This window comes from Cavia porcellus, unplaced genomic scaffold (assembly GCF_034190915.1).
Source record: "Cavia porcellus strain 051 isolate PalLab524CR breed Dunkin Hartley unplaced genomic scaffold, mCavPor4.1 scaffold_15, whole genome shotgun sequence".
In the NCBI taxonomy this organism is placed as follows: domain Eukaryota; kingdom Metazoa; phylum Chordata; class Mammalia; order Rodentia; family Caviidae; genus Cavia; species Cavia porcellus.
In genome coordinates this window covers 10,675,271-10,701,352 of record NW_026947498.1, presented here as the reverse complement: position 1 = coordinate 10,701,352, position 26,082 = coordinate 10,675,271, and the positions used below count along the sequence as shown (strand labels likewise).

At 57.6% G+C, this 26,082-nt stretch overlaps 1 protein-coding gene across 2 annotated transcripts; it reads left to right on the top strand.

Moving 5' to 3' along the window:
• The first annotated feature begins 210 nt into the window (after positions 1–210).
• On the top strand, positions 211–19,338 carry LOC100727919 (integrin beta-2). Of its 2 annotated transcripts, none has more exons than XR_010039335.1 (16): positions 211–361; positions 5,312–5,369; positions 5,565–5,653; positions 6,067–6,247; positions 6,940–7,110; positions 7,777–8,018; positions 8,869–9,024; positions 9,908–10,003; positions 12,755–12,844; positions 13,681–13,821; positions 15,046–15,233; positions 15,566–15,804; positions 16,244–16,463; positions 16,791–16,993; positions 18,720–18,794; positions 18,968–19,338. XR_010039335.1 is itself a non-coding variant. In XM_003463979.5 (16 exons), exons 2-16 carry the CDS (start codon positions 5,315–5,317, stop codon positions 19,031–19,033), a joined length of 2,304 nt encoding a protein of 767 aa, XP_003464027.2. In that variant the 5' UTR covers positions 212–361; positions 5,312–5,314; the 3' UTR covers positions 19,034–19,338. The 2 variants fall into 2 exon arrangements, 1 of the variants encoding a protein (XP_003464027.2); XM_003463979.5 differs by having other exon boundaries at positions 212–361; positions 18,628–18,794.
• Positions 19,339–26,082: the final 6,744 nt, after the last annotated feature.

Genomic DNA, 26,082 nt, shown 5'->3' with positions numbered 1-26,082 from the left:
CTCCAGGACTCTGAAGCCACGGGCCCAGCCCCTGCCCACTGTCCCCAGGGCCCCCACCCCTCCAGGCACTGAGATGCTGTCTCCACAGCTGCCCCTGCCTCTCTGCCTCTCGTGGTGGCTTCTTCCCTGAAATCTGCAGCAGGCAAAGTGTGGAGCACAGTGCGGGGTGGGGGCCTGTGTAGGGGAGCCTGCCGATGTCACCAGTGTCGCTACTTCCTCCCAGGAGCTGAGAACAGGAAACCCAGCCTCCCCGCCGGGCCCCACTGCTCCCCAAGACCGACCGCAGAGCTTCTCTGGCAAGGAGCAGGCAAAGCCAGTGCCTGCCCAGCCCGACGCCCCTGAGGCCTACAGGGACCAAGTGGTGAGTGAGAGTCCTGTGTCCTTTGTATCTCTGAAGGTCACCTCAGGGTGGGCTTTCCTGCTCCCCTGGGAGCTGCACTCCAAGACCCCAGCCCTAGGGGACTGTCCCAGCCAGACCACCCGCCCCCCCCGGGATGGGGACAAGTGGGTGGAGGACACACAAGACCACAAGACCCGTCATCGAGGTGCCCAGCATGCTGTGGGGACAGAGAGCAGCTGCGATGGGGGTGACAGCAGTCAGGAGAGCAGGGGCTGGGTGAGCTCTGGCCCGAGGAGACACGATGTGCCCAGCACCCAGGCCCTTGTACAGAGAGGCTGCGGAGATTCAGGAATGGACAGGAAGCAGAGCAGGAGGATGCCGGTGACCACCTGGCCAGCGGCCAAGAGGCAATTTAAAGACTGGAATTTCAGAAAGGACCCAGCCAGCCCCATGTGCTTGGCCTCCTCCTTAGGAAGTGAGCTTCCTGGGGCCCTGCTGCCGTCCCTGCAGAGCCCATGACTCGAGCACTGGGCCGATTTGTCCAGGGCCACCTGTGGCTACCTGGCTGCAGGGCCTGGGAAGGCAGAGGCCAGGGTCTTCCGCAGTCAGGTTCCAGCCGAGCAGGGGAGCAGTTGGCAGAGGTGCCTGGGACAAGGGCAGGTGTCCCAGGAGGGCGGGGATGGGAGGTGCCAGCTTCCTCTCCCCAACCTCCAAAACTGAAGCTTGGTTGGTATCAACGCAGTAGGTGTGCAGGGGTGGATTGCAGCCGTCTCAGGAGTTTCCTGGGTTGGAAGCTGAATGAAGGATCCTCTGCAGGACTGCCAGAGGCTGCCTGCCATGGAAGGGGAGTCAGCTTGTGGTCAAGAAGGGCTGGGACTTGGTTTCCTCATCTGGGAAGTGGGAAGGGTAGGTTAGCAAACTGTACAAACTCTGGCTATCTCTGTGGTTCAAAGGACACCTGAGCCCCTCCTGGGTCAGCACTGTCCACTCAGGCCCCAGTGTATTCTGCAGGTGACCAGCTGGTGCCCACACTTGGCAGGGCAGCCCTGGTGCTGTGTGAGGGAGCCGTGGTCCTGCCTGCAGCCGTGTGCCTTGCGGACGGCTGGCCCTGTAGAGGGCAGCCCCGGGGCAGTGCCACCTCTGATCTGTGCGCCTGTTTGTCCCTGCGAGCAGATGAAGCAGACACTACCTCTGCATACTGGGGATCCCGTGTGGCTCTCCACAATGCCCTCTCATGAGGCAGCCTTGAGGGAGTGTGTCACTCAGCAGGGCTGGCACCAGGCCTCTCTGTGAGGGGCCAGAGAGGGTCAGGGTCTTCTGCAGCCCTCTGCATCCAGCAGGCTGACCTTCTCCAGCTGGCGGCCTGGCCAGAGACCGTGGGCAGCACTCATGTCCACTCCATCCTCTGCTTGCTATGCCAGCCAGGCTCCTTCAGCCACTTCCACTGAAGTGCCGGTGTCCAGGTACCAGATGACAAGGCCAGGAGGCTGCAGGCAGGGCCCTGCACGCCTCTGTCCCATGCTGTGCAGGTCCAAGCAGACACCTGCAGGACTCCAGAGGTCAGGGTCAGCCTCTCTGTGTGCTGCCAAGGGGAAGGGGACGCGTGGAGGACCTGGCTGCCTTTGTAACCCATAACCACAGAGCAGGAAGCCTCCCTCTCTGGTGCCGGGCTGTCTTACACAGAAGTGGCCAGGGACCTGCAATGATGGGACGAGGCCACCACAGCTGGAGAACAGTCTGCTTTTCTCAGTGGGCAGATTCAAATGCTAATCAGGTCTAAAATTACATTGGACCCTTCTGAAGCTCTCCAGACCTGTGGCAAGCAAATATCAGGGCCCTGTGACCACACCTGGTGATAGATTCGCCTCACTGCACTCTGTCACAGTGGAGGAAATGGAGGCCAGGGTTGAAGAGGGCTGTCCATAGTCCTTGGCAGAGGGGGTCAGGCTGACGGGTTCCATTCCTGGCCCCAGTCCTGGCTAGGTGGTGGCCACGCAGACCCAGGTGCCCAACGGGAAGGGGAGCTGTGTGGTGAGAGGAGGTAGCCTCTCTAGGCCGAGGGTTCTGTGGGTACCCCACCTGCTGTCCCCACCACCCGACTCATTGAAGCTCCTGGCATCCGAGGGGGCCTGGCAGGGCTGGCCTCTGGGTGCTGCTCTAGAAGGTCTGGACCGAGTACAGAGGGTCAGCCCTGCAGTGGCGGCCTGCACATTGGTGGCCATATGGCACCCACCACGTCCACCCAGTGGCATTTGGGGGAGAATGACAGAAACTCATGGCTGTGGAGGTCCCAGAGAGGTAAAGGCCAGGATTCTCCTGCATGGTGAGAAGAACCAGGTATGGAGACCACACTCTGGCCTGAGAGCTGGGTCTCCCAGTTCCTCTGCTGTGTGCCGAGGAGAGGATGAGGACCTTGGTCATCTAGGGAGTCATGGCACTTCCCTAGCGGAAGCCATAGTCAAAGCGGCTCTAACAGGGGCTCTGGCTTCGCAAGCAGCCTCTGCTCTGTCTGGCTTTGTGCCTAGAGTCCTGGTTTATGGCCTGGGGTTGAAGTCTGGAGGCTGGAGGCAATGGGCACCCATACTTGGGAAGCACAGTGGCCCATCAGGGTGGCCACCATCAGGGCGGAGCACTGTGAGGCCCGGCCAGGCTACTATGTGGCCAGAGGACCCTGAACCTCTTGTCTACCCTCCCCTTCCTCCTCTCGGTAGTAGAGACTCTGGGGTGGCCAGATGCCTGCTTGTGCGGGTCCACCACTGTCTATCGTGTGGAGGCCTGTGTGTGCCAGGCACTGGGCATTGTGCAGGCACCGTCACCCGAGCCTGTCCTCCGACAACTGCTCCACAGTCGGTTCCAGTCACACAGGGAGGCTGAGGCAGGTGGCCAGGGCACCTTGCTCCCCGCTCTCTCCCCAACACGGGCACGGCCCTGCTCCTCCTCACCTTCTGGAGCCTGGCACTCCTAGCAGAGCACAAGCGGCCGAGGTATGGCCTGACCCCCAGTTGGCTTCCTGTGGCCAAGACTGGACCCTGTGGTCTGTGGTCAGCCTTGCTGTAACCAAGCCCTGCTCCCTGCACTGAGGTGTACGAGTATGACGAGCCATCCGGCTCTCCCTCCTGCTGCCAGTTGAGACTCAGTTTCCCCATTCACAGACCCAGTGCTTCCACACAGTTGTCACAAGTGCTTTGGCTCTTTTTTTTTGGTTCCAGGGATTGAACTCATAAGCTATGCTTGCCAGGCAGGCGCTTACACTACTGAACTGAGCTATGTACGTCCCTAGCCCTCACGGGTGCTTTGGTAGCAGGGAATTGCAGGCTGTGCCCAGAGGTCCCCGTCTAGAGCCGTGGCTGAATGGCGTGAGCATCCTTGGGGGCTGCTCCCCTCTCTACCCAGAGTGGCCATGGCCTCGGGAAGGGGCAGCTAGACCTCATGCTTCAGTCCATGGGTCCTGGGACCCATGCCAAGGCCCAGGGCAGTGGCAGTGGCATGGGCGCACTTGGGGTCCCCGGAAAGCACAGCAAGGAACTTTGGGGTGCAGAGACAGAGGTGGGGCTGGCCACAGCTGCTTCAGCTTGAGTCCCACACCTTGAGGACTGGGAGAAGTGGGAACCCACGTGAACCCAAACTGCTTCCTTGACCTCTGCTACACCCAGGAAGCTGGACCAGAGTGTGAGTTCTGCTTTCCATGGAAAGGGAAGGAACAGGGTCATGTAGACATCTAGGGTGCTAATTGTAGTCCACTGAGGAGGGGGCCTGGCATCTCTAAAAGGCAGGAGCCCTAATCCTTGGAGCCCTGAGAGTGACTCTCTCCAGGCTGGGCACTGGCTACAGTGCAGCATAGACATGGTCATCAGCAATGAGCCACGGGCCCTGGGCAGTGGTCTGGGGACTCCATCTGTGCCCTTGGCCCCAGGCCCTGAGGTCAGGGGGAGGAGCTGGCACTGCTGCAGAAGGCGCTGCTCTGTTTGGCTGGCACTTCCTGCCTCCTTGGCCTCTCTACCTGCTCACTGACAGCTCCTGGTCACCACAGAGATCCCACCTCTGGGAAGTTGGGTCAGGGGCCATAGCCCACAGTGTCCTAGACACTTCCAGAGGAGGGTGGTGGGCTATGGTCCAGCCCCTGCTGGGCCTCAGTTACTCCCCCTAGGGGCAGTGGGACCCTGGATGGCCGTGGATCAGCTGCTGCTCCTGTGCTGCTGGTCTCTCAGGAAAGGGTGGCACAGATCTGGAGGACATGGTCAGGGTGCCCAGCTGTGGGTAGATTGGCCTGAGCCAGTGAGTGCCACACTGCCCTTCCACCCTGCCCGGGGTGAAGACTCTGGAAGGTCCACGGCCTGCACTTCCTGGAGAGGGCAGGAGAGCCCAGAGGCCAGAGGGTCGCAGGGCAGGGAGAGAGGCCAAGGCAAGCACAGATGGGGGTCCTGGGCCAGCTGGGTCTCAGCTCGCACTGGGGTTGTTCACTGAGGACTTAGGGCTCAGCAAGATGGGGGCCCAATTTTGCATATGTGTGCACATGGGGGCGCCATGTGGTGTTTGTGCACAGTGTGTGTGCTTGTGTGAGCATGTGCTCATGGTGTGTTTGCACATGAGTGCATATGAGTGTGCATGTGTGAGTATGTGTGCTTTGATATGTGTGTGCCTACAGTGTGTTTGCAGGTGTGTGTGTTTGTGGCCTTGTGATATGTATGTGTGTGTGCTCTTGGTGTGTGTGTTCATGTATATGCACACCCATTGTGTATTTGTGTGGGAGTGTACGTGTGTGTGTGTGTGCTTGTGGTGTGTTTGCAGGTATGTGTATGTGTGACCTTGTGGTGCATGTGTATGTGTAGTCTCTCACCCCAACCCCCAGTCCACAGTGGGACCTGGCGTGGGGACTCAGGGTGCCAGCTGTGCCAGGCACCCGTGCCTCATAGTGGGAAGGACAGGAGCCCTACCCAGGATGGGATCCAGGCTACTGCCCTGTCTCCCCAGGACATGCTGGACCAGTGCCTGCTGCTTGCCCTCCTGGGGCTGCTCTGCCTCTCGTCCGGTGAGTGTGGGAGGTGTCCTCACCATATGTGCCACCCCTGTGCCCTCTGCATGCGAGTTCCCAAGGGGCTGGAGCAGTTGCTGGTGCTGGCTTTGGCACCCCAAGCCTGGCCTCCTCCCTGTCCCTGGATTTCCTGCTCCTCCTCCTGTGCTCACCACCCCCATCCCTTTGTCTTACCCACTACTCTGTCCTTAGCTCACTCTCAGGAATGCACCAAGTACAAGGCCAGTACCTGCCAGGACTGCATCCAGTTGGGACCTGGCTGTGCCTGGTGCCAGAAGCCGGTAAGGGCGGCACAGAAGTGTCAAGAACTCTGGGTTCCTCCTGCCTGAGTGTCCTGCCCACCTCTCCAGTGCTAGGAGGTCACAGGAGGGCAGTGTCTTCGGGCAGGATGGCCCAAGGCCCCAATATTATCTGGGGACACAAGGACAGCCCCAAGGCAGAGGAAGGCCTAAAGAGAGCTGTACAGGGCTTGGCAGCTCCACGAAGGGTGGGAAGTGCCCTGCTCCTGAGGACTGTGGCACCAGGAGCCCCAGCTGAGGCTACCTTGCAGCCAGCATACAGAACCATAGCCCTGACAGTTACTGCAAGGGTTTTCATCAAGGGGTCCTCTCTGCAGAGTCTGAGTCCCCAGGTGCCAGCAGCAGGAGGCCTGTGTCCCTGCCGACTCCTGCTGAACCTGACTCTTTACCCCCAGAACTTCACAGGGCCAGGGGAGCCTGACTCCGCCCGCTGCGACACCTGGGGGCAGCTGGTGAGCAAGGGCTGTGCACGTGATGACATCATGGACCCCAAGAGCTTTGCTGAACCCCAGAAGGCCCAAGGAGGGGGCCAGCAGCAGCTGTTCCCACAAAAGGTCAAGCTGTACCTGAGACCAGGTAGGCTTGGTGTGTACTGGAGGAGCAAGTGTCCTCTACATCAGGCTGGAGCTCAGCCCTGCTCCAGGTCATGTGTGCAGGGGCTACATTGAGGCTGTGTGAGCTCCAGGCTGCAGAAAGCTCTCCCCAGCCTGCCCTGGGACCACTGTCCACAGCTTGGTGTTTGGTCTCACTGAGCCTCGGGTTCTGTGTCTTTTAAGAAAGCATGGAAAACCATTTGGAAAACAGTTTTTGTTTTTTTTTTTAGGTACTGGAAGTTGAACCTTTGCACTGAGCTACATCACTGTCCTCTTTTTATTTTGAGATAGGATCTGGATAAGTCATCCAGTTGCCTTGTTTGGGCTTGAACTTTCAATCCTCCTGCCTCAGCCTCTCAGAGTGCTGGGAAGACAAGTGTGCTTAGGGCTCAGTTATACAGGCTCTACCAATTGGACAGGGCCCTTGTGACCTACTGGGCTCTGCAGTGGCAGATGCCTGAGGGTCCCAGTGTGAGGGGTTGGGTGGATGTAGATGTTCGACCCGGTGAATGGACGTTTTTGTACTTGGATGCATTGGTCTTTACGTGGATTCAGAGTCCTGTGTGTGACTCCCAGCCAAGCCACCATGAGGGGCGAGACAGCTGGAATTTGGCGGCTGGGAAAAGGGGCCAGAGCCCCATGAGGTGCCTCCTACCTACTGCTGTTCCGCTGCAGGCCAGGCAGGTACATTCAACGTGACCTTCCGGCGGGCCAAGGGATACCCGGTCGACCTGTACTACCTCATGGACCTCTCCTACTCTATGCTGGATGACCTCAACAACGTCAAGAACCTGGGTGGTGAGCTGCTGCGGGCACTCAACGAGATCACGGAGTCCGGCCGCATAGGTAGGGCCCTGTCCAGCTGCACCTGCACCCACACACAGGTCTCTAGGAACAGGACACAGAGGGCCACATGGGCAGCAAGCCCGGGGCATCTAGGCCCCTCCAGGGCCAAGGCAGCGCCAACGTGGTCACCAAGGGCCCCAGACACAACAGCATGACGGATGGGGAGCCTCACTCCAGCACACACTTCCCAGAGGGCTCTGCCAGCCTCTCTGTGTGCAGGACCAGAAGGATGCACACTTGGACACCTGCACACATGCCCTCATACTTGCCGCACACACCCACGTTCACACTCACTGATCATGTGCACATGCGCACATCTAGTCACGTGTGTGTTCCTGCATGAGCACATGGAGTTGTGATTGCAGCCACGTGCTCACACAGGAACATGATCACACACTAGACCTGCCTGTGACCGCAGGCACATGAGTGCACACCTACACACACGTACTCACACATGGTCATGCACGCAGGTGCAGGAGTGCACATGAGCACATCGCACCCACACTTGTGGCCACATGTGTGCTTGCACACCTCATGCTCTAGTTCAGCCCACAGGCCGGTGTTGCCTTCTCCCTCACCTGGCTACAAGATAGGAAAACTGAGGCCAGGCCCTCCCCCTGGGCTGGCTGCCCAGGCCCAACCCCATGCCACTTCCCCCCACCCCAGGCTTTGGATCCTTTGTGGACAAGACAGTGCTGCCCTTTGTAAACACGCACCCCGAGAAGCTACGGAACCCCTGCCCCAACAAGGAGAAGGAATGCCAGCCGCCCTTCTCCTTCCGACACGTGCTCAGGCTCACTGACAACTCCAACCAGTTCCGCACCGAGGTTGGGAAGCAGCTCATCTCCGGGAACCTGGACGCCCCCGAAGGCGGGCTGGATGCCATGATGCAGGTGGCCGCGTGCCCGGTGAGCGTGCTGCCCTGCCCAACCCCACTTTCCTGACTGGGGCTCCCGCATACTGGCACCAGGTACACTGGCTACAGGCATCTCTGGCACTCACCCTGCCTGGCCAGTCCCTGCCAGCCTGGACCGTGAAGAGCAACCCCCACCTGGTCCCCCCAGCTTCTCAGGTGGGAGAGCAGCCGCAGGGTCCTCAAATTACCACGGGTTTCACTGCTACCTGCTCCCAGCAGCCCAGACAGGCACCAGTCCTGCGCACAGCGGGCTGCCTGGTTCTGCCCTTCCTAATGTATGTGTCCCTCCTTCCAGGCCGGGAGGGCAACGGCTGCCCCGTCCGGGTCCCTGCCCCACGCACGCCCTGGGCCTGGTATTCTAACATGGCCATACACACTCCCGCCACTCAGCCCCTGCTCTGCAGCTTCCCCCAGCCCTGGGTGTGTGTGTACCACAGAGCCATGCTGCTTGTGTGTCAGGTTGCGGTCCTGGTGATCAAGCGTGCGTTGCTCCCGGGCCTCTCCGGGCTGCTGTGGCTCCCACTGGGATCCTCAGGTTCCTTCTGCACTCGCAAAGTTTCCCACCACAATGGACATTTCTACCCATGATTTCCTGTGATTATTTTCCTGGGAGATGTTCCCAAGGAAAATGACCTCTTCTAAACTCAGCCATGCATTTCCAGCCTGTCCCCCAGAGTGTGGGGGGCTCCTCCGGGGTGCTGGTTGGTCCTACTCACTTTCAGTTCCCCACTGCTCTGAATACCCTCGAGTATGGAGGGCAACGGTGTCCCCCAGGCTGCCTGCCAGCTCTGGGAGCCTGGCTGGGAAACCGAGGCAGGCAACCCCTGCCACCTTCTCCCCAGGAGGAGATCGGCTGGCGGAATGTCACACGGCTGCTTGTGTTCGCCACGGATGATGGCTTCCACTTTGCGGGTGATGGGAAGCTAGGCGCCATCCTGACCCCAAACGACGGGCACTGCCACCTGGAGGACAACATGTACAAGAGGAGCAATGAATTCGTGAGTGCCCTGCCCCGTGGCCAGGCTGTCCTGTGGGAGGGAGAGCGGGGAGACTGGGAGGAAACTCTCTAGGCCGTTAGCAACCAGCGCGACCCCTGCAGGCTGCCCTGAGGAGCGGGAGCACCAGGCCCTGGGCAGCAAGGCCCTGGAATGAAGCTCCTGCCCAGGAGGACGTGACTGGCAGGCAGCACCTCATGCACTCTGTGCTCTGGCCAGAGAGTGCCCCTCTGCCCCAGCAAGCAGTCATCGCAGGGGTCCCATCTCTGGACAGTATCCCCAAGGTGCTACAAAGGATTTAGGGATGGGAAGCTTGGGGATCCCCACTGGGAGTCTACAGACTCTGGGAATCCCAAATGGGGACAGGAAGGAGGGACAGCATCCACCCAGGAGCCTCTGCACCAGACTGAGGGTCCTCCAGTCACATGAGGGGCCTCCACCACAGGAGGGTGCTGCCGGCAGCTCTGCCCCAACAGGGCCACTGTAGCTCCCTGTTCCCCACAGTGAGGACCTCCTCAAAATGCTGCCCATGCTCCAGACAGCTTCAAAACTTGGGAGCACTTACATACACTATCATGTTGCTTACACATCGCATCCTTTTTCTTTGTTTCTTTTCAATACTAGGGATTGAACACAGGGCTTGTATACTGAGCTACACTACATCCCCACATTTTATTTTTCGAGGCAGGATCTCATGAAGGAACTGTATTTCAGCGTGCTTGGCTTCCCTGTGACTCTGTCAAGCATTGCAAAATTGGCCTAAGCCCAGCTGGGCCTGCCAGGTGGCAGTGGCCTAAGCCCACCCTGGCCCTGGGTGCTCGAGTCCAGCAGGTTTCGGGGAAGGCTTGTCCTTGGGGCTGGCTAAGCTGACGTCCCCTCCCTGCAGGACTACCCGTCTGTGGGCCAGCTGGTGCACAAACTGACTGAGAGCAACATCCAGCCCATCTTTGCAGTGACCAAGAGGATGGTGAAAACCTATGAGGTCAGTGGAGCTGGGTCCTGAGACCTGGGGGTGGTGCTGGCCCCTTCATAGGAAGGGTGACGAACTCCAGCCACCACACATCTGACTTCTGCTTCTGTACACCGCTGTGTGGGCAGCCGGCTGCACAGGGTTTTCAGGCGGGAACACAGGAGTGAGGAGTCCAGCACCTCCATTAAGCAACAGGATGTCGTCCTGTGAATGTGACAAGGGATTTCCTGCCCCCGCAGGTCCCAGACAGCAGTGTGCATCTTGCTGTGGGTGGAATTTCTCATTTTTGGCTGCAACACTGCAAGTCTCTGAAACCTGCAGATCTGAGTTTTTGCTTAGGTGGGGAAGCTCTCGCATTTTTTTACCCACATACACTTGAACGTGACATTTTCTCAGAGTGTGATACTTAGCAAAGTTTTCCATTGCTTCCAGCACAGAGCCAGGTGTGTTTTGCAAAGAAAAGCACAGAACGCACCAGGCCTGCGCACAGCCACCCTCCTTGGCTGCGCCTGCCGACTGCCATTCTTCCATCTGTGGTCAGGGACAAGCCTTTCGGGAAGTATGGGCCCCCAGTGACACAGCCTAGCTGCTCTCACCTGGGGAGGGCATGCAGTGTATTTGGGAATCACAGTCCAAAGCAGGCCCTTTGTCCCCTTTCTGCAAGGGTAGCAGGGATTGGATTCAGCACTGTCATAGGGAGGAGTGGCTGCAGGCCAGACCATGTTTCTGAGGTCAGAGGGGCCCCTGCAGCCTAGGTGTCTGCTGCTAGAAGTGGTAAGGGCCTGGCTAGAGAGCACAACCACATGCCAGGGTAATGTCCCTAGGGCTGGACAGATGTGTGCAAGGTGCTCAGGGGCCCTCTGAGCACCTGAGTCCACTCCGAAGCTTGGTGACTTGCTGAACACGGGACCCCTCCAGAGTCAGCTACGGTTTGTCCCTCGCAGGATAGGGATTGAGGCCAGCAAAGGTGAAAGGCAACAGGGTGTAGGAGAAGGCCCATGTGGGTTTCTCCGTGTCCCCTCACCATGGAACTATGAACAGCATGTAATTCTCCTGAAGGGACAGTGACAACAGGATGGAGCATTGTCACCTGGAGCTCAGAGCTCAGAATTTTATTAGGACCCAGCCTGTGGACATGGCCAGCTATCTGCATGGCTGAGTGTGGCCCAAGTCCCTCCAGAGCTGAGCTGATCTTCATGGTCCTAAGCCTCCCAGATGATGCCATTGGAACCCTGGGCAAGCCAAGCCCCGGATAAACAACAAGGACCCTGCCAGCAGGAAGGCCCAGGAGGGGCCAGCAAGGCCAAGCCTTCAGCGCAGCCCAGCCTAGGGGAGTGCGCTGCTCCCCTTGGGCTGCGTGGCCTGGCATCCTGCAGCCAAAGCCAAGCCAGAGGAGCCTGGTAGTCTCAGGTGTCCTCTAGGAAGTCCAGTGCTCTGCACAAAGTCTTCAGAGTCCACAAGGTCCCCAAACAGAGAGCCTGGCTACTGGCTCTGTCACAACCGCATAGCCCGAGGCTGTCTCAGCAGGAATCTTCATCTTTCTGCTCTGTGAGAGGGCAACACCACCCCAAAGGACAGGGAGCCTAATCTGGACGGGCTCTGCCCTCCCCTGGCTGCAGCTTCCCATCCTGCGAATCCCTGCCATGGACACCACCTTCATAAAAAGACAGCAAAGCAAAGCCCAGGCCAATCCTTCCCTCTGCTGTGCTCCGTGCAGCCCTCCATGGTTCAGGACTGGGAGGATGAATCTGCATCCTGGGGAAAGAAAGCCATGTGGTACCCCGCGGGTCTGCTGCTGTAGGAAGCACGGCGCTGAGCCCAGGGCACTGGGTGTCAGGTTCACATTGCAGGTGCACATCAGGGCCAGCACACACCGAGGGCCACCAGCCAGGCCTGTGTGCCCGTCGCCCAGGGTCCCAAGCTCCAAAGAGGGGCAGAAGGAATGGGAGACACAGGATCAGATAGACAGGCCTCCCTGCAACCCTCCACCCCACTGCCAGGCCAGCGGAAAGGCTCACAAGGGCCAACATCAGGAACCCCAGGCAGAAAGGCAGCCTGCCAGCCAGGACAGAGCACCCTGTGTCCTCATCTGGAGTGGACAGTTACAGTCCCTCCATGCAGGGCCGTTGCAGACCCCAGTAGTTGGCCATGAGTCTGAGGGGAACACAGCTCAGCTATGAGCAGCCCCTGTGTGGGAGTGCCGAGGGGCCTGGCCAGGCTGTAGCCAGAGGCTCCCGCCGGCCCACACCACAATACTGCTGGATGCAGGACTGTCCTGATGGTGTGGGTTGTCTGTGTCCTGTGGCAGTCGCTACTCAATTTAAACCACTTGCCAGGCCCCGTGGTACAGGCCTGAGATCCCAGCACTGGCGCCCAAGACAGGATGATTGCAAGTGTGAGCCCAGCCCAGGCAGTTTACCAGAGAGAAGGCCCTGGATATGAAGGAGAAAAGAGGAAATCATGCAGCCCCCAAGGGGTGCACTCAGGACCCAGCCCTTCCTGGTGATTTATTGAGCCCCCAGTTGCTGGTCCCTCACCCCCAGCTGATGTTGGCCCACTCTGCCTGGTGTGTGCCCAGGTGCTCACCAAGGTCAGCAGCTTGGAACAGCAGGGTAGAGCATTTACAGTCTGGGATCCCCTGGCAGCACCCAGTGCCCCCTTGGGCTCAGAGAAGTAAGGACCTTGGACACCGTCCAGGTTGGCTCTGTGCCCTGGAGCCCAGTAGCACCAGTGCTGATGGAACATCCGTCCTGCCACCCACAGAAACTCGCGGAGATCATCCCCAAGTCGGCTGTGGGGGAGCTGTCTGAGGACTCCAGGAACGTGGTGGACCTCATCAAGAAGGCCTACAATGTGAGTCCCTGGCTGGGCCGCATGGAGTAGCAGAGGAGGGGAGCTGGGGGCAGAGGGGACAGGGGCACCTGGGGCTGAGTGGGGCCTCAGAAGTCCCTGAGGTGGACTTGGCCCTTCCAAGATGCTCCTCAGCTAAGGTCTCTTGTGTATCAGTCCCACATAAGCCCTATAGGGAGCCTCCACCACCGCCCTCATCCCTCAGCCCGGGGGCATGTGGCTCCCCGGGGACCCTGTGGTCCTGGTGGACTCAGGGTGCCACAGACACTGCTCAGGGCCTGGCACCAGTAGGTTCTGACCACCCCTGAAATCCACTCTCTGGTGAAAGGGCCTTATACCATACGCTGCAGTGAGAAGGGATCAGGCTCCTTCTCCAGTGTCCTTTAAGCCCACACAGGCCCTCCTGTGCCTGTCCCTCTCTGTTTCTGTACAAACCACACAGGTGACACTCTTGGTGGCTCACGCACCAGATGTCACTCCCCAGCTCAGCCTCCTCTGTCTCTCTCACTCTGCTTTCTCTCTGTCCTGCACTCTCTTTCCTCTGTCTCTGTCTCTTCCTGCCTGTCTCTATCTCTCATCTCTTACGCGGTCCACCCAGCGGCCGAGGATACACCATCGAGGGCATGGGACTGTCCTCATGGAGCTTCCAGCAGCTCCCAAAGCTGCCTTTCTGGAGGGTGGGCCTGTGGCCCTGGCAGCCCTGTACTTGTCCCTGGCACACTGCGCCCAGCTCCAGGCTCCTGATGGACACTAACTGGGAAGGGGCGGGACAGAGGTATCCACACCACTGCTGCCAGACAGCAGGACGCCCAGCCCCACATGCTTCCTCTCTGCTGCAGAAACTCTCCTCCAAAGTCGTGCTGGACCACAGCACCCTGCCAGACACCCTGAAGGTCACCTACGACTCCTTCTGCAGTAATGGAGTCCGGCTCAAGGACCAGCCCACAGGGGTCTGCGATGGCGTGCAGATCGGTGTCCCGGTGAGCAGGGCTCCAAAGGCCCCAGGCTCCTGCCCAGCTTGCTGGCCCCAGAGGGGCCTCTGTGAGCTCCAGGAACCCAGGGAGGGACAGAGGGTGGCTTGGGGACAGCAGCAGGAGAGGAGGCAGCAGGTCCACTTGCAGTTTGGCCCTGCTCCCTCAGCCTCCTCTGGGCACACTCGGGCCCTCTCAGCGTGGGTCCCAGGGTGCCTTTGACAGAGGACAAGTCATGAACCTCCTGTGGGCACAGGGCTCCTAGCTCCCTGCAGGGACCCAAGGAAGGAACCAGTGCTGGACTGCGCCCCCTGCGGGCAGTCTCGGGCCATGCAGGGCGGGTTGGGCTGGCTGTTTCTGAATTTTGTGTGCAGTTTTTGTCTGTTGGAGGCACTGGGGCTGGAACTCAGGGCCTTGGGCATTCTAAGTAAATGCTCTACTCATGAGCTACACTCCCAGCCCTTTTTTGGTTTTCACCAGGAGACAGGCTCTTGCTAGGTTGCCCAGGTGTGGCTCAAACTTGCAGGCTTCCTGCCTCCCCCTCTCTCAGGGACGGGATCACAGAGTGCTATGTTTCAGACAGGAGGCTGGAATTTGCAGTTCCTTCAGACCTGGACTTCTGAGCTCTGGCATGTGAATTCTTAAGGAACACCCCACTCTGCTGGGGGACCTTCCTGCAGGGCATCCACTCCATTGCACTCCATTTCCCACCCCTCCCCACCCTGGCTTAGAGCGCAAGTGGAGGTGCTGAGGCTACTGAGGCTGTGCCTGGACTCTGACAGACCTGGCTCCCTGCTACTCCTGGCCATGGCTCTCTGGCCTGAATTTGACCCTTGTCCCGGGTGGGACTGCAGCTCCCTCCTGGGACTCAGGACTCCCTGAGGGATCACGCAGCTTAACACCCTAGACTCCTGCTCAGGAGGTACACACAGTGTCCGTTCAAAGTTGCTCTGGAAGCCCCTGGCTAGGTGCGTGATAAGACGCATTCTACAGACGTCCTTGGCATCCACAAGCCTGAGCCACAGAAGGGCCTGGGTGCCATGATGCTGTGGCCCAAGCCAGCATCCTTGGGGCAGCCCACCTCACCTGTCCCCTGACTTGCTCCCCACCACAGCCCTGAGAGGCCAGCACCCACCCTCCCTGTGTCCCCTATGACTGTGGAGAGACAGCATCAGAGCAAAGGAGACTGGGTCACCCAGAGCCCCCACCTGAGCCCTGCCCTTGCTTCCACAGGTCACCTTCCAGGTGAAGGTCACGGCCACAGAGTGCATCCGTGGGCAGTCCTTTGACATCCGGGCGCTGGGCTTCACGGACACCGTGACAGTGCAGGTCCTGCCCCAGTGCAAGTGCCACTGCCGGGACCAGCAGCAGGACCAGGGCCTGTGCGGGGGCAAGGGCTCCATGGAGTGTGGGGTCTGCAGGTGAGGGGCACAGGGGCCCCCCAGAACACGCCCACCCCACCCCAGGGCCACCACCACTGGGCAGGCGACTGCTCAGTATTTGCACCCAGCAGCTCTGTGCATGCTCTAACCCTGTCCCCGCCTCTTGCGCCAACACAGTGCCAAGTCCCCACCTGACCCTGGCCACCAATACTCCACAGGGACAGGGACACCATATGCCTCGTGGGGAGGACTTCCCTGGGTCCTAGTGTGATCAGGAGGCCTTTGGGGAAAGAGCCGGTATTGCGGTCAAGGGCAGCCTGAGAGCCCAAGCCCAGGCCTACAGGAGACCTGACCTGATGTGCCTTCCCCAGGTGTGAGGCCGGCTACATCGGCAAGAGGTGTGAATGCCAGACGCAGGGCCGCAGCAGCCAGGAGCTGGAGGGCAGCTGCCGCAAGGACAATAGCTCTGTGCTCTGCTCGGGGTTGGGGGACTGTGTCTGTGGGCAGTGTGTGTGCCACACCAGTGACACCAAGTCCATCTATGGGCGCTACTGCGAGTGTGACAACATGCACTGTGACCGCTACAATGGGCAGGTGTGTGGCGGCCCAGGTGAGTGACCAGGCCCTGCCCTCTGGGCCCTCCGGGTGGGGCTTTCCTGTCCACTGCACAGGAGAGAGGCAATGAGATGCTGGGGCAGATGGACGGACAAGCGCATGGCCCCAGTCTCACTTGGTGGTGGCAGCATCAGGTGACTTCCTCCCTGCCTGCTGGGTTTCTGCCTCTGAACAGGTGACCAGGCTCCCGGGACAGGGCCCTATTCCAGGTGGAATGTGGAGGCCCAGGGTGGCCTGGGGTGTGGCAGCAGGTTTGTGGTTCTGATCCTGTGCTCAGGCACACTGTAGGAGGAGGGACTGGTCTAGGCGAGGGCAACAGAGCAGGTGGGGGTGGGCAGCGCAGGCTCTGGGGGCCGTGTCCCCTGCCCCTTCGGGGTGTGCTGGGCCCTGAGCTTGGCAGGCAGCTGAGTGGTGGTGGCGGCACTGTCTTCCAGTTCGGGGGCGCTGTGACTGTGGTCGGTGTCTCTGCGAGCCTGGCTTCGAGGGCTCTGCATGCCAGTGCATTAGGTCCACAGAGGGCTGCCTGAATTCGAGGCTCGTGGAGTGCAGTGGCCGTGGCCGGTGTCGCTGCAACAAGTGCGAGTGTGATGGCGGGTACCAGCCGCCCCTGTGCGAGGAGTGTCCTGGCTGCCCCTCATCCTGCCCCAAGTTCATGTGAGTGCCCCCAGGCCCACCTTGGGCCCCAAGGAGACCAGTGCCACCAGCTCTGAGGTCTCGCTTGCTGCAGTACCCCAGCCCCTCCTCTGTGGGCACAGCTGAGTGTCCTCTCTTTGCAGCCCCAGCCTGAGCTCTGTCCACCTGCTGTGCCGCCCCTGTAGCCTGGGCCCCCTCAGCCTCAGCCCTGTGCTGGGCCCCAGGGCACTGGGCCACACCTGTGTAGGGGACCCGTGTACCCTGTCAGCTGTGCACCCTGACAGGCGTACACCCTCGAGGGCCGGGACACCTGGATCACACAACCCGCTCAGGCCTGTGTCCCCCCAGCTCCTGTGCCGAGTGCCTGAAGTTCGGCTCAGGCCCTTTTGAGAAGAACTGCAGCAAGGCATGTACACATCTGACGCCGCTGATCCCGGGTATGACAGGAAGGGCCTGCCGGGAGCGGGACTCGCAGGGCTGCTGGCTGAAGTACACCCTGCGGCAGCTGGATGGGAGGAACAAATATGCGATCCAGGTGGAGGAGACCCGAGGTGAGTCGGGCAGGGTCCAAGGCCCGGGCTGGTGTGGCAAATGACAGTGGGGCCCAAGGGACCTGAGGAGCGGCAGAGGGCTGCTGTGTCTCCCTCGTGGTAGGGCAGGCCCAGCACATCAGGAGGGCACCTAAGGCAGACTACAGGGTATACTGGGTACCCAGATGCTTGCCACTCCCTAATATGGCCCTCTATTCGGCTGTGGTCTTTCTAGTCCTCGGAAGACTGTGACTTGGAGCCTCCAATCTGATCTTCTCGGGGCTCACATCTCAAGGAATGGGAGGCTTTGGGGTACGCTACACCAATGTCTCACCACATGGGGCTGCAAACAGTTGACCAGAATGCAGAAACCTGGGACAGGGTCCTGAGTCGGGAGTCCTGGTTCTCTCCAAGGGGTCAATGGCAGCCTCGGATCGGGTGTGGTCAGGCAGGGGCTGCAGGAGTCAGGCAGGCGCTGATCTGTTGCTTGACTCCCCAGGAACCCATTCACTGTTTCCAGAAGACCGACCCATCCCAATTGTGTTTTTAAAATCAAGTCGCCTGGTAGGCAGGTGGACAGGGTCCTGTCATGTATGAGATGGACACTGTCCTATTCATGGCTGTTAGTTGACCAGGAGTGAGATGGGAGGGAGGACTGCATGGGACCTATGGTGTGGACAGAGCCTGCCCTGTGGTCATTGGAGGACACCGATGGGGACAGTGCAGGGCTTGGTGTGCAGGGCCCAGCAGACAGAATGGGCTTCTAGGTGTTATCGTCATTGGTCTGTACACTGGCTGCCAGTAACCAGTGGTCTTGGGACACTACATTCTGGCAGAAAGACATACAAAAGACTTCTGAGATTTAGACCCGCAGCCCTGGGGCGCTCAGCTCCCCACCCAGTTAGGTCTCAGACATCCAAGGTATGAACTGGAAGTACACAGAGGGTGACTGCAGGAAACCCAAGTCTGACATCCAGCGTGTTCGGCTCCCAAGCCCCTCACAGGCACAAGCCAAGGAGGCAGGAGGACCTGGCCTCTCCCCATGATGATGGTCTCCCTGCCAAGGCAGGGCGGGAGACCACAAAGTGTTGGTGTGGGGCCAGGCAGAGTGGCTCAGGTGGAATATTAGTGTCCCTTCCCCCACCCCTTCAAGGGCTGTGACATGGCCCAGGTTGAAAAGAGGTCATAGTGTCATCTGGAACCTGCCCTTCTCCTCCAGCAGCTCCACCTGCCTGGGCAGCCGACTTCCCTATGAATCTGCTCCAGCAGCAACCCCAAGGGTCCCCATCTCTGAGCCCCTGAGCCCTACCTAGGTGCCAGCACAGCATCTGCAGTTCTTGGGCACAGCAACTGGCTGTCCTGTGGGGTGGCCACATGTTGGAAGGCTGGCGTCATGTCCAGGCTCTGGGTGGCTTGGAGAGCTGGCCTCACCTTCACCCTGTGAACAGGCTGAGCTGAGTGGTCTTTAAGGCCATTAGGACCTGCAGGGCCTGATCTTGTCAGTCAGGGCCAGGTTTTGGGGCTCAGTTCCATCAATCACCCAGAGCAGTGGGTGAATCCCGAGCCTGGCAGTGTGACCTCTGAGGGACAGGAAGCAGGGCCATGGCTATGGGTCTGGAGGAGACATTGATGGGTGGCTGTGTGCTTCCTTGCAGAGTGTGTGGCGGGCCCCAACATCAGCGCCATTGTGGGGGGCACCGTGGCGGGCATTGTACTCATTGGCGTCCTTCTCCTGGTCATCTGGAAGGCCCTGACTCACCTGAGTGACCTCCGGGAGTACAGGCGCTTCGAGAAGGAGCGGAGCAAGTCCCAATGGAACAATGTAAGTGGACCAGGGCTGGGACGTCCATGCAGGAGGGGTGTGCATACCAACCAGGGCAGCTCACTTCCACGTGTGGGCCAGGTGTATGGGAGTTGCCACAGGGACAGGAATCTGGGCAGGGTCCACTCCTCAGAAACCTCTCTGTGCTCACAAGCCATGTCCATGCCCTGCAGGACAACCCCCTGTTCAAGAGTGCCACCACCACTGTCATGAACCCCAAGTTTGCTGACAGCAGCTAGGAGCACCTGATGAAGACCAGGCCTTCGATCCGGCTGATCACATGGGACCCCCACACCCTGCCACCAGGACACAGCTGGGACTCTCAGCAGTGTCACCCGTGAGCCTGAGTCCTCCGTGTTCCTCCCATCCTCACGGCCAGGTGATCTGTGGACTGTTCTTCAGGGATGATCCCCTCATCTGTCCAATCCTGTGAAGGACGCAAGCAGAGAACATGCTGTTTCATGAGGCTGAGTCACACTTCTGTGTAAACCTGATTCAAGGTGGTGCAGATTTATTTATATTAAACCCAGGTTGTCTAACTTTATCCTCCTGATTACTCTGTTAACCAGGCCAGTGAGTAGGAAATAAAAAGTAAAACCGCTACACAGGCCACCCAAGAGGCTGGGCTCTGTGGCACACCCAGCCCAGGGCCTGGCTGCTGAGCCCCTCCATGCCAGTCGGGCCATGTCAGCGTCCTGCCGCAGGACTCCTGTCGTCTTCCTCTTTCCCCCCTCGGTCTGTGCATGCTGAGCTTCCCTCCAAATCATCTGTCCCACGTCCTTGGTGGCTTTTCCATGGTGTTGTGATCACACGGGAGCTTGCAGTCCTTTGCCTGTCACTTGTAACTCTAGGGTCACATGTGCCACTGTGCTGGTGTCCTGGGTCGCCTCATGCAGCAGCCTGGGGTCTGGCAACCCCATGGACCTCATTTTTTCTGATCTAACTTTGTGCCTAATTTAATTTGAAAATCCACCGGTGGTCATTTTGTATTTGGGGAGTAAGTTACTCATCAGCCTGAGCCTTACCGTTGTGCTACATGGCTGCGGTAATTCTCAGTGTGTCCTATGTGACCAGTATGGCTTGGCCCTCCCTGCCAAGACATCAAGGATGGGGCCTGTAACTGCCCTACAGCCCCGTGGCTGCGACAGGACACATGATTCCCATCATTTAAAAGCAGAGATGTTTGTCTGGCCTTACAGCTTGCGGTGGTTTGTATGTGGGCACCTATGGGAGGTGACAGGGTCATCATAAAACCTTGAATTCTGTAGGCACTGAGCTCTCGTCTCACAGATCGCAGGATGAAGTGGAGGACAGTGGAGGAGTCAGCAGAGTGTGAACTGGAAATAAGAGAAGCAGCAGCCACCTCCAGGAAGGATCCCAAGTGGGAATCCAAATCCCCTTCTTTGTCTCTCTCTGGTGAAGACAAGCAGAGTGCAGGGAAGCTCCCTACAGAGAAACTGGCTTCCAGGAAACCGATTATTTTGCAGTTCTGATGTTCCCAGAAGTGCATAAGGGAGGGAGGAACTGGCAGTGAACTTAGCCTACTCTGTGTGAGAACCTTAAGCCTGGAAGGAAGGGTCCTTATCTCTCTCTCCTCTTCCGAACTTCTTATCTTTTTCCTGTGTTCTCTTTCACATGTCTAAATTTAACTTGTTGCTGACTTGAATTAACTTGGTGGCTGCCCTGACTGTGTGTATTCTGACTAACTGAGCTCTTGCAACCAGGGTGGAACACCCGAGTGGCCTCATAAGGGGTCCCGAGGGCACGTGTGTGTCCTGTTGACCTGGGGAGGATACAACAAGGGGCAGTCTGCAGCACAGTGAATCTGAAGCTACGTCAGACTGCTGCGGACAGATACCTTCTCTGCATATAGGTGATGCAGCGTCAGTGTTTTACCTCCAGGTAGGAATGGACTGAGATGCTGTTTGTAAATAAGCCCATTTGAAATAGAATTAAAAATAAAGGCTGATTCTTTTCCTAGATAAGGCAGGGCACACGGAGCAGCCAGCAACCTCGGGCCCAAGCGGTTCCAGCCCTTCCTGGGCTGGGCTGTGCTCCCCAGTCTGCACCGCTGTCCACCCCTGGGGCAGAGAGCTGGGGCAGCTGTTTCTGCTCCAGGCCTAGGAAAGCTTGGAGGAGCCCTGGTCTCCGAAATTCCATGCTGCAGTGCCAGCTATGCCAGTGCACTGTGGACTGCGCTGCTCAGGGCTGGGGCATCTCTCTGCCACGGACTGGAGGCCAAGGGCACAGAGGAGCAGCACAAAGGAGACAGGAAATTCATAATTCTAAAATTCTAAAATTCTAAAATTTACTTTTAATAAAAACTACATAACAGAACTGCAGGCAATAATCTCCAGGGACTTTAAAGACACAGAAGACCTCCGATGTTTCCTTTGGGTATGGAAGCATGGGTCTTACACCTGGGGACAGATTAAGCCTGCCACCTGTAGAAGGGCCTCCCTGCCTCTGTGGTGGGCTATGGCTCTGTAGCGGTAGTGCTTGTCACCTGTGCCACCCTTCCTTTGCCAACAGAGCTCTCACATTTCACCTATAATTTCCTTTTTTTGAGACAGGATCTCTCTGTGTAGCCCAGGTTGGTCTTGAACTCCTGGTGAGCCTTCTGTCTCAGCCTCCTGAGTGCTGGGATTACAGGCACAAGTCCAGCTTCATCTGTAAATTATATCCTGTCTTCCCATAGATTCACAAATCCTGCAGGTTTCCACCTCCAAATCCCTGATGATACTTTCAATTTCTTAAGAGTTGTCCTTTTAGGGGCTGGGGATTTAGCTCAGTGGCATAAGCACCTGCCTTGCAAGCAGGCAGTCTTGAGTTCAATCCCTGGTACCGATAAAAAGTTAAAAAAAAAAAAAAAGAGTTGTCCTTTTAGAATTCTGCCTGATAAATCCCTTTATGCCTCTTGCTTACTGGTCCTGAAAATTCCTTTTCTGTGACGGAAATCAGAAAACCTGCATGCTGTCCTGTGACTGGGGTGAGTCCAGGTTCTCCCTCTCCTGGGCTCTGTCTAGGGACATTTTGTTCCCTCCAAAGCCCTGTGGAAATGTAATTTCCATGTGACATTCTGTGACTCGGGCCCATGACAGAAGCCGTCTGCGGCAGGATGATAGGTGGCAGTGCCCACCCAGGCTGCGCTCGGGAGGAGTGGCCGGAGGATGAGATACAGCTGCACTTGCTGCCAGCTGTGAGACTGGACGGGTGTGGGACACAGTTTCAGGGACCCCTGAAGGCTTGGAGCTGGAGCACTCAGAGGGGCTGGCTGCTCCCCAGGACAGGACTGTCTTTTCCTGTGTCCCTGAGCCCAACAGGCCCTGTGTATCACAAACCAAACCCCCTGAAATGAAACCTGGGAGCCACTCCATATTAGGGGTGTGCCACAGCCTTGGCTAACCGGCCCCACCCCCACCCACTGCTCTGAGGATCCCTCTCCCCAGTCTCGGAGCCAAGCCCGCCCCACCCCTTAGGTCCCCTCCTCCAATGTCCAACTTAGGGCTCCAGGCTCCAGATCTCCTCCTCCGGGGAGCTGGGTGGTTTAATGTGTTCCAGCTCCGAAGAAGGGAAGAAGCCTCTCTTTATGCAGGGCCTCTGGAAGTAATTACGTAACCCAGGAGGAATGTGGTCCCCAGGGGCAGCAGGTCCACCACACAGGCACTCGGCTGCCAGAGGAAAGCACTGGGACAGAGCTCCGCAGGGGCCTGCACCCACGGTTCCAGGGCATCCAGCACTGCCTGCCGGCCGGGCCTTGGGCTTCCACTGGGACATCCTGCCGGGCTCCAGGTGCAGCTGCCAATGCTCCCACCACCACCACAGCACTGTGACAGTCTGATTCCTTAGCCATCTTCTTCCTGGAAAACTCGGGTGCCTGGAACTGCAGCCTGCTCTGAGTCCTGCCCACTGTGGAACACCTGCACGGCCTGTGCTCCCGCAACCTGTCGGGCCCAGCTCAGTGCTTTTCCATTTTGTCTTGTTTTAGTTCTGGAAATTCCCCAATGGCTGGGTAAGGCAAGCACCTCCCCATGGAGCTCCACCCGCAGCCTTTTTCTTTTTTTATTTCGAGACAGGGTCTTGCTAAATTGTGCAAGCTGGGCTCAAATCGGCAATTGTCAGTCTGCCTCAGCTTCCCTCAGAGTAGGCGAGATGACCGGTTATCTCCGCCAGGCTGGGAGGGCTTGAAGCCCTTGACTTTCTTAACTTTTGCCTTCGCATGGATAGAACTGGAACTTGTTCTAGAGCAATGATTTTTTGAAATTCTGCATTACTAAATTGTCCTGAACCTCGGCAGTGTTTTAAATGCTGCTGCTGGCAGTCGTTTCCTCGTGTGTCTTACTGTTTACAGAGAGGCTACTGGGGGCTGGGAATTCACTCCTTCCTTCCTACCTCATGGTGATTCTCTCACCTCAGTCTCCTGAGTGCTGGGATTCCAAGCATGTGCCACAGAGCCCCAGAGCAAAGCACACGCATTCCCTTTTTCCTATCACTCTTGAGCCTAAGAGCCTGGTCTCTCTGCACAGGGTGTAACGCCTTTTCTGCCATTCAGTTTTCTGCTCAAGATCTTCAGTAAACACAGCTACTGTCCCCCTGCCGTTGGGTGTACACTTTGCCATCCATTGCTTGTCTTGCTCTGTGGTAACCCATGTGGTAGTAAGCACCATAAAATTGGTGCTAGCCCTAGGCTGCTGGGGTGGACACGTGCTATATCTAAGGAAAGAGCTCTACTGCTCCACGCATGGATTTCAGACCCTTGCTGGTAGAGCAGGAGGTCCCCTGTGAAGATGCAAAGTTCTTGCCCTAGGAGGTATGGAGCAGACCCTGGCAGGGCCTGGGTTTTTGCCTGCATAGGGTTGGGAGGAGGCTTCTGTCCCTTCCTTCTGGGGGTGGGGGTGCCCGCAGTGAGAGCCCACTGTGCCCTGCCTGGTACCCTGGGCAGACAGGGGCTTCAGGTGAGCCCTCTGTGCCAAGCTAAAGAGTTGGTTGGGGAAGTGGACACTGGTTGTGACCTATGACCTATGACCTGTGACCTGTGACCTGCCTCAAAAACCAACCCAAGCTCTCCTGTGCTTCCACTGTGAGCTGTGGCAATTGAAGCCCCTCAAGCCATGTAATAGGGCTGAATTCTCGGTGGTGGGAACGGGTGGAGTTGGGATTTGACCAAGTGGAGCTTCCTAGCTTTCTCTGGGAGTGGGCAGAGGGCAGTGCCCCCCCACCATGTTTCCCTAAATGCAGAGATCCTGAGTGGGGAGATACAGGCATTAGCACTCCATGCAGCCAACCCTACTACATTGCCAGACCGTACCAGGGAAGTCCCCAGGCCAATCTCAAGCAAACTGCTTGATCTTTTGTTTTTTGTTTTTATTTTGTTTTTTGTTTTGAGACAGGGTCTCACATGCATTTCAGGCTGCCTCAAGCTCACTGTGTAGCCCAGGCTGGTCTCAAATTTGCAATGATCCTCCTGCCTCAACCTCCCAAATGCTGGGATTACAGGCATGAGCCACCACACCTGGTTTGGTTTTTGTTTTTGTTGCTGTTATTGTTGTTTGTTTTTTGAGACAGAATCTCACTTGCATAGGCCAGGCTGGCCTTGAACTCGTGGTGATCCTCCTGCCTCAATCTCCTGAGTGTTGGGATTACAGTCATGTGCCACCACACCAGGCTGGTATTTCTCTTCTCATTTCTTATAAACACTCTCCTAATTCCTCCTTTTGTCTGTGATTTTCATTCTTCAACTTTATGACACTGTGGGCTCAGTTTGTACAAGATAAGCTGTTATACAGTGATTTTAGGATTAGCAGGCACGTCATTGCTGCCTCTTGCCAGCTGGAGTTTGCCAGCTCCTCCAGAAAGCCTGGTTTCTTTGTTCTGATGAAAGTCCCAGCCATTTCTCTGTCCTCAGGATACACCAGAGACAACCCTCCCTGTGCATATGCAGACTGCATTGCAAGCTCATTCTTCTGTTGTTGTGTTGTCTTTGGTTTTTCTGAGACAAGGTCTCACTTTGTAGAGCAGGCTGGCCTCAAACTTACTGTGTAGCCCAGATTGGCCTCAAACGGTTGGTGACCCTTTTTATTGCAGACCAGTCAGGCCTGAAACCTCCCAAACCATCAGACAGCAAAGGATTAAAGACATAAGTGTATGATTTTAGGGCTCCAGGAGGATCAAACTCCGCTAACAGAGTTGGGAGTTTCTGGGGGCTGAGACAGAGAACTTTTCTGGCCCGCCTGTATTTATTTGGTTTTCAAACAAGGAAGGAGTTAGAGTGGACCACAGGAAAGAGAGCAGGACCTTGGGAGTTGGCTCAAGGACTTCTCCAAGTAATAAATTATGTTAATTTAGAGATATGTTATCTCCAGGCTGACCTTCACCACAGGACTGAGACACCTGCAGCTGCGGTCTCTATTTAGTTAACTCAGATTGGAACCAGGTGTCCTCAGCTGTGCCCTTACCTTGCCTGTTGTCACAGCATCACAGGCCACTGCAGGCCTCAGCTGGAACGGGTGATTCACAGAGGTTCACTTACAGTGAATCCACTGCCCATCTCCAGACAAGGGGCCTGGCACAGACTCACAAATGAACATAAAAGCCAGTTAGTTCATTTTAAATCCTGCTCAGACCCTCTTCGTGGTGGTCTCCATCTCCTCCTGCCTCAGCCTCCTGAGTGCTGGGATCACAGGTGTGCACCACCATGCCTGGCTACAATCCCACTCTGTAGTCCCAAATGTTAGATCTTTCCTAGAGATCCAGCTCCGTGTTCTTTTGATCTGGACACTGCACACTGCAGAGCACCCTGGAGTGCCTCCTGGCCGGCAGGTGGCATCTCCTTACTGACCTGGGCGCCCTGTAGCCAAACTTCCAACCATGGGAGCCCAAAGTGCAGGGGATCAGGGAAGACCTTGGACACTCAGCTGCCGTCCACTCATTGTCCCCTCATGTGGTCTCCTGAGGGTCAGGGGTGTCTGGCAGCTACAGAACGTGGCCTAGTGCTCCACGGGACAGGTACCACTTATGGATCCTGCACTGCTCCTTCTGAGCCAGGATGGTGGCCAGATGGGCTTCCAGAAGACATGACTGATTTTCAACCCTGAACTTTTACCCTCTTAGAATGGCAAAACCAGTAACAAGATCCAGCACCCATTGAACAGACTTTTAGTGTTGGCCAAGAACAGAAGTAGGAGATAAATCAACTCTGCATTTGGGAGTCAAGAGATTATGGATAGAGGGTAAAAGAAATGAGTAGGGAGAGACAGGCTAGCCAGGGGAGGAATATCCATGTGTTTTC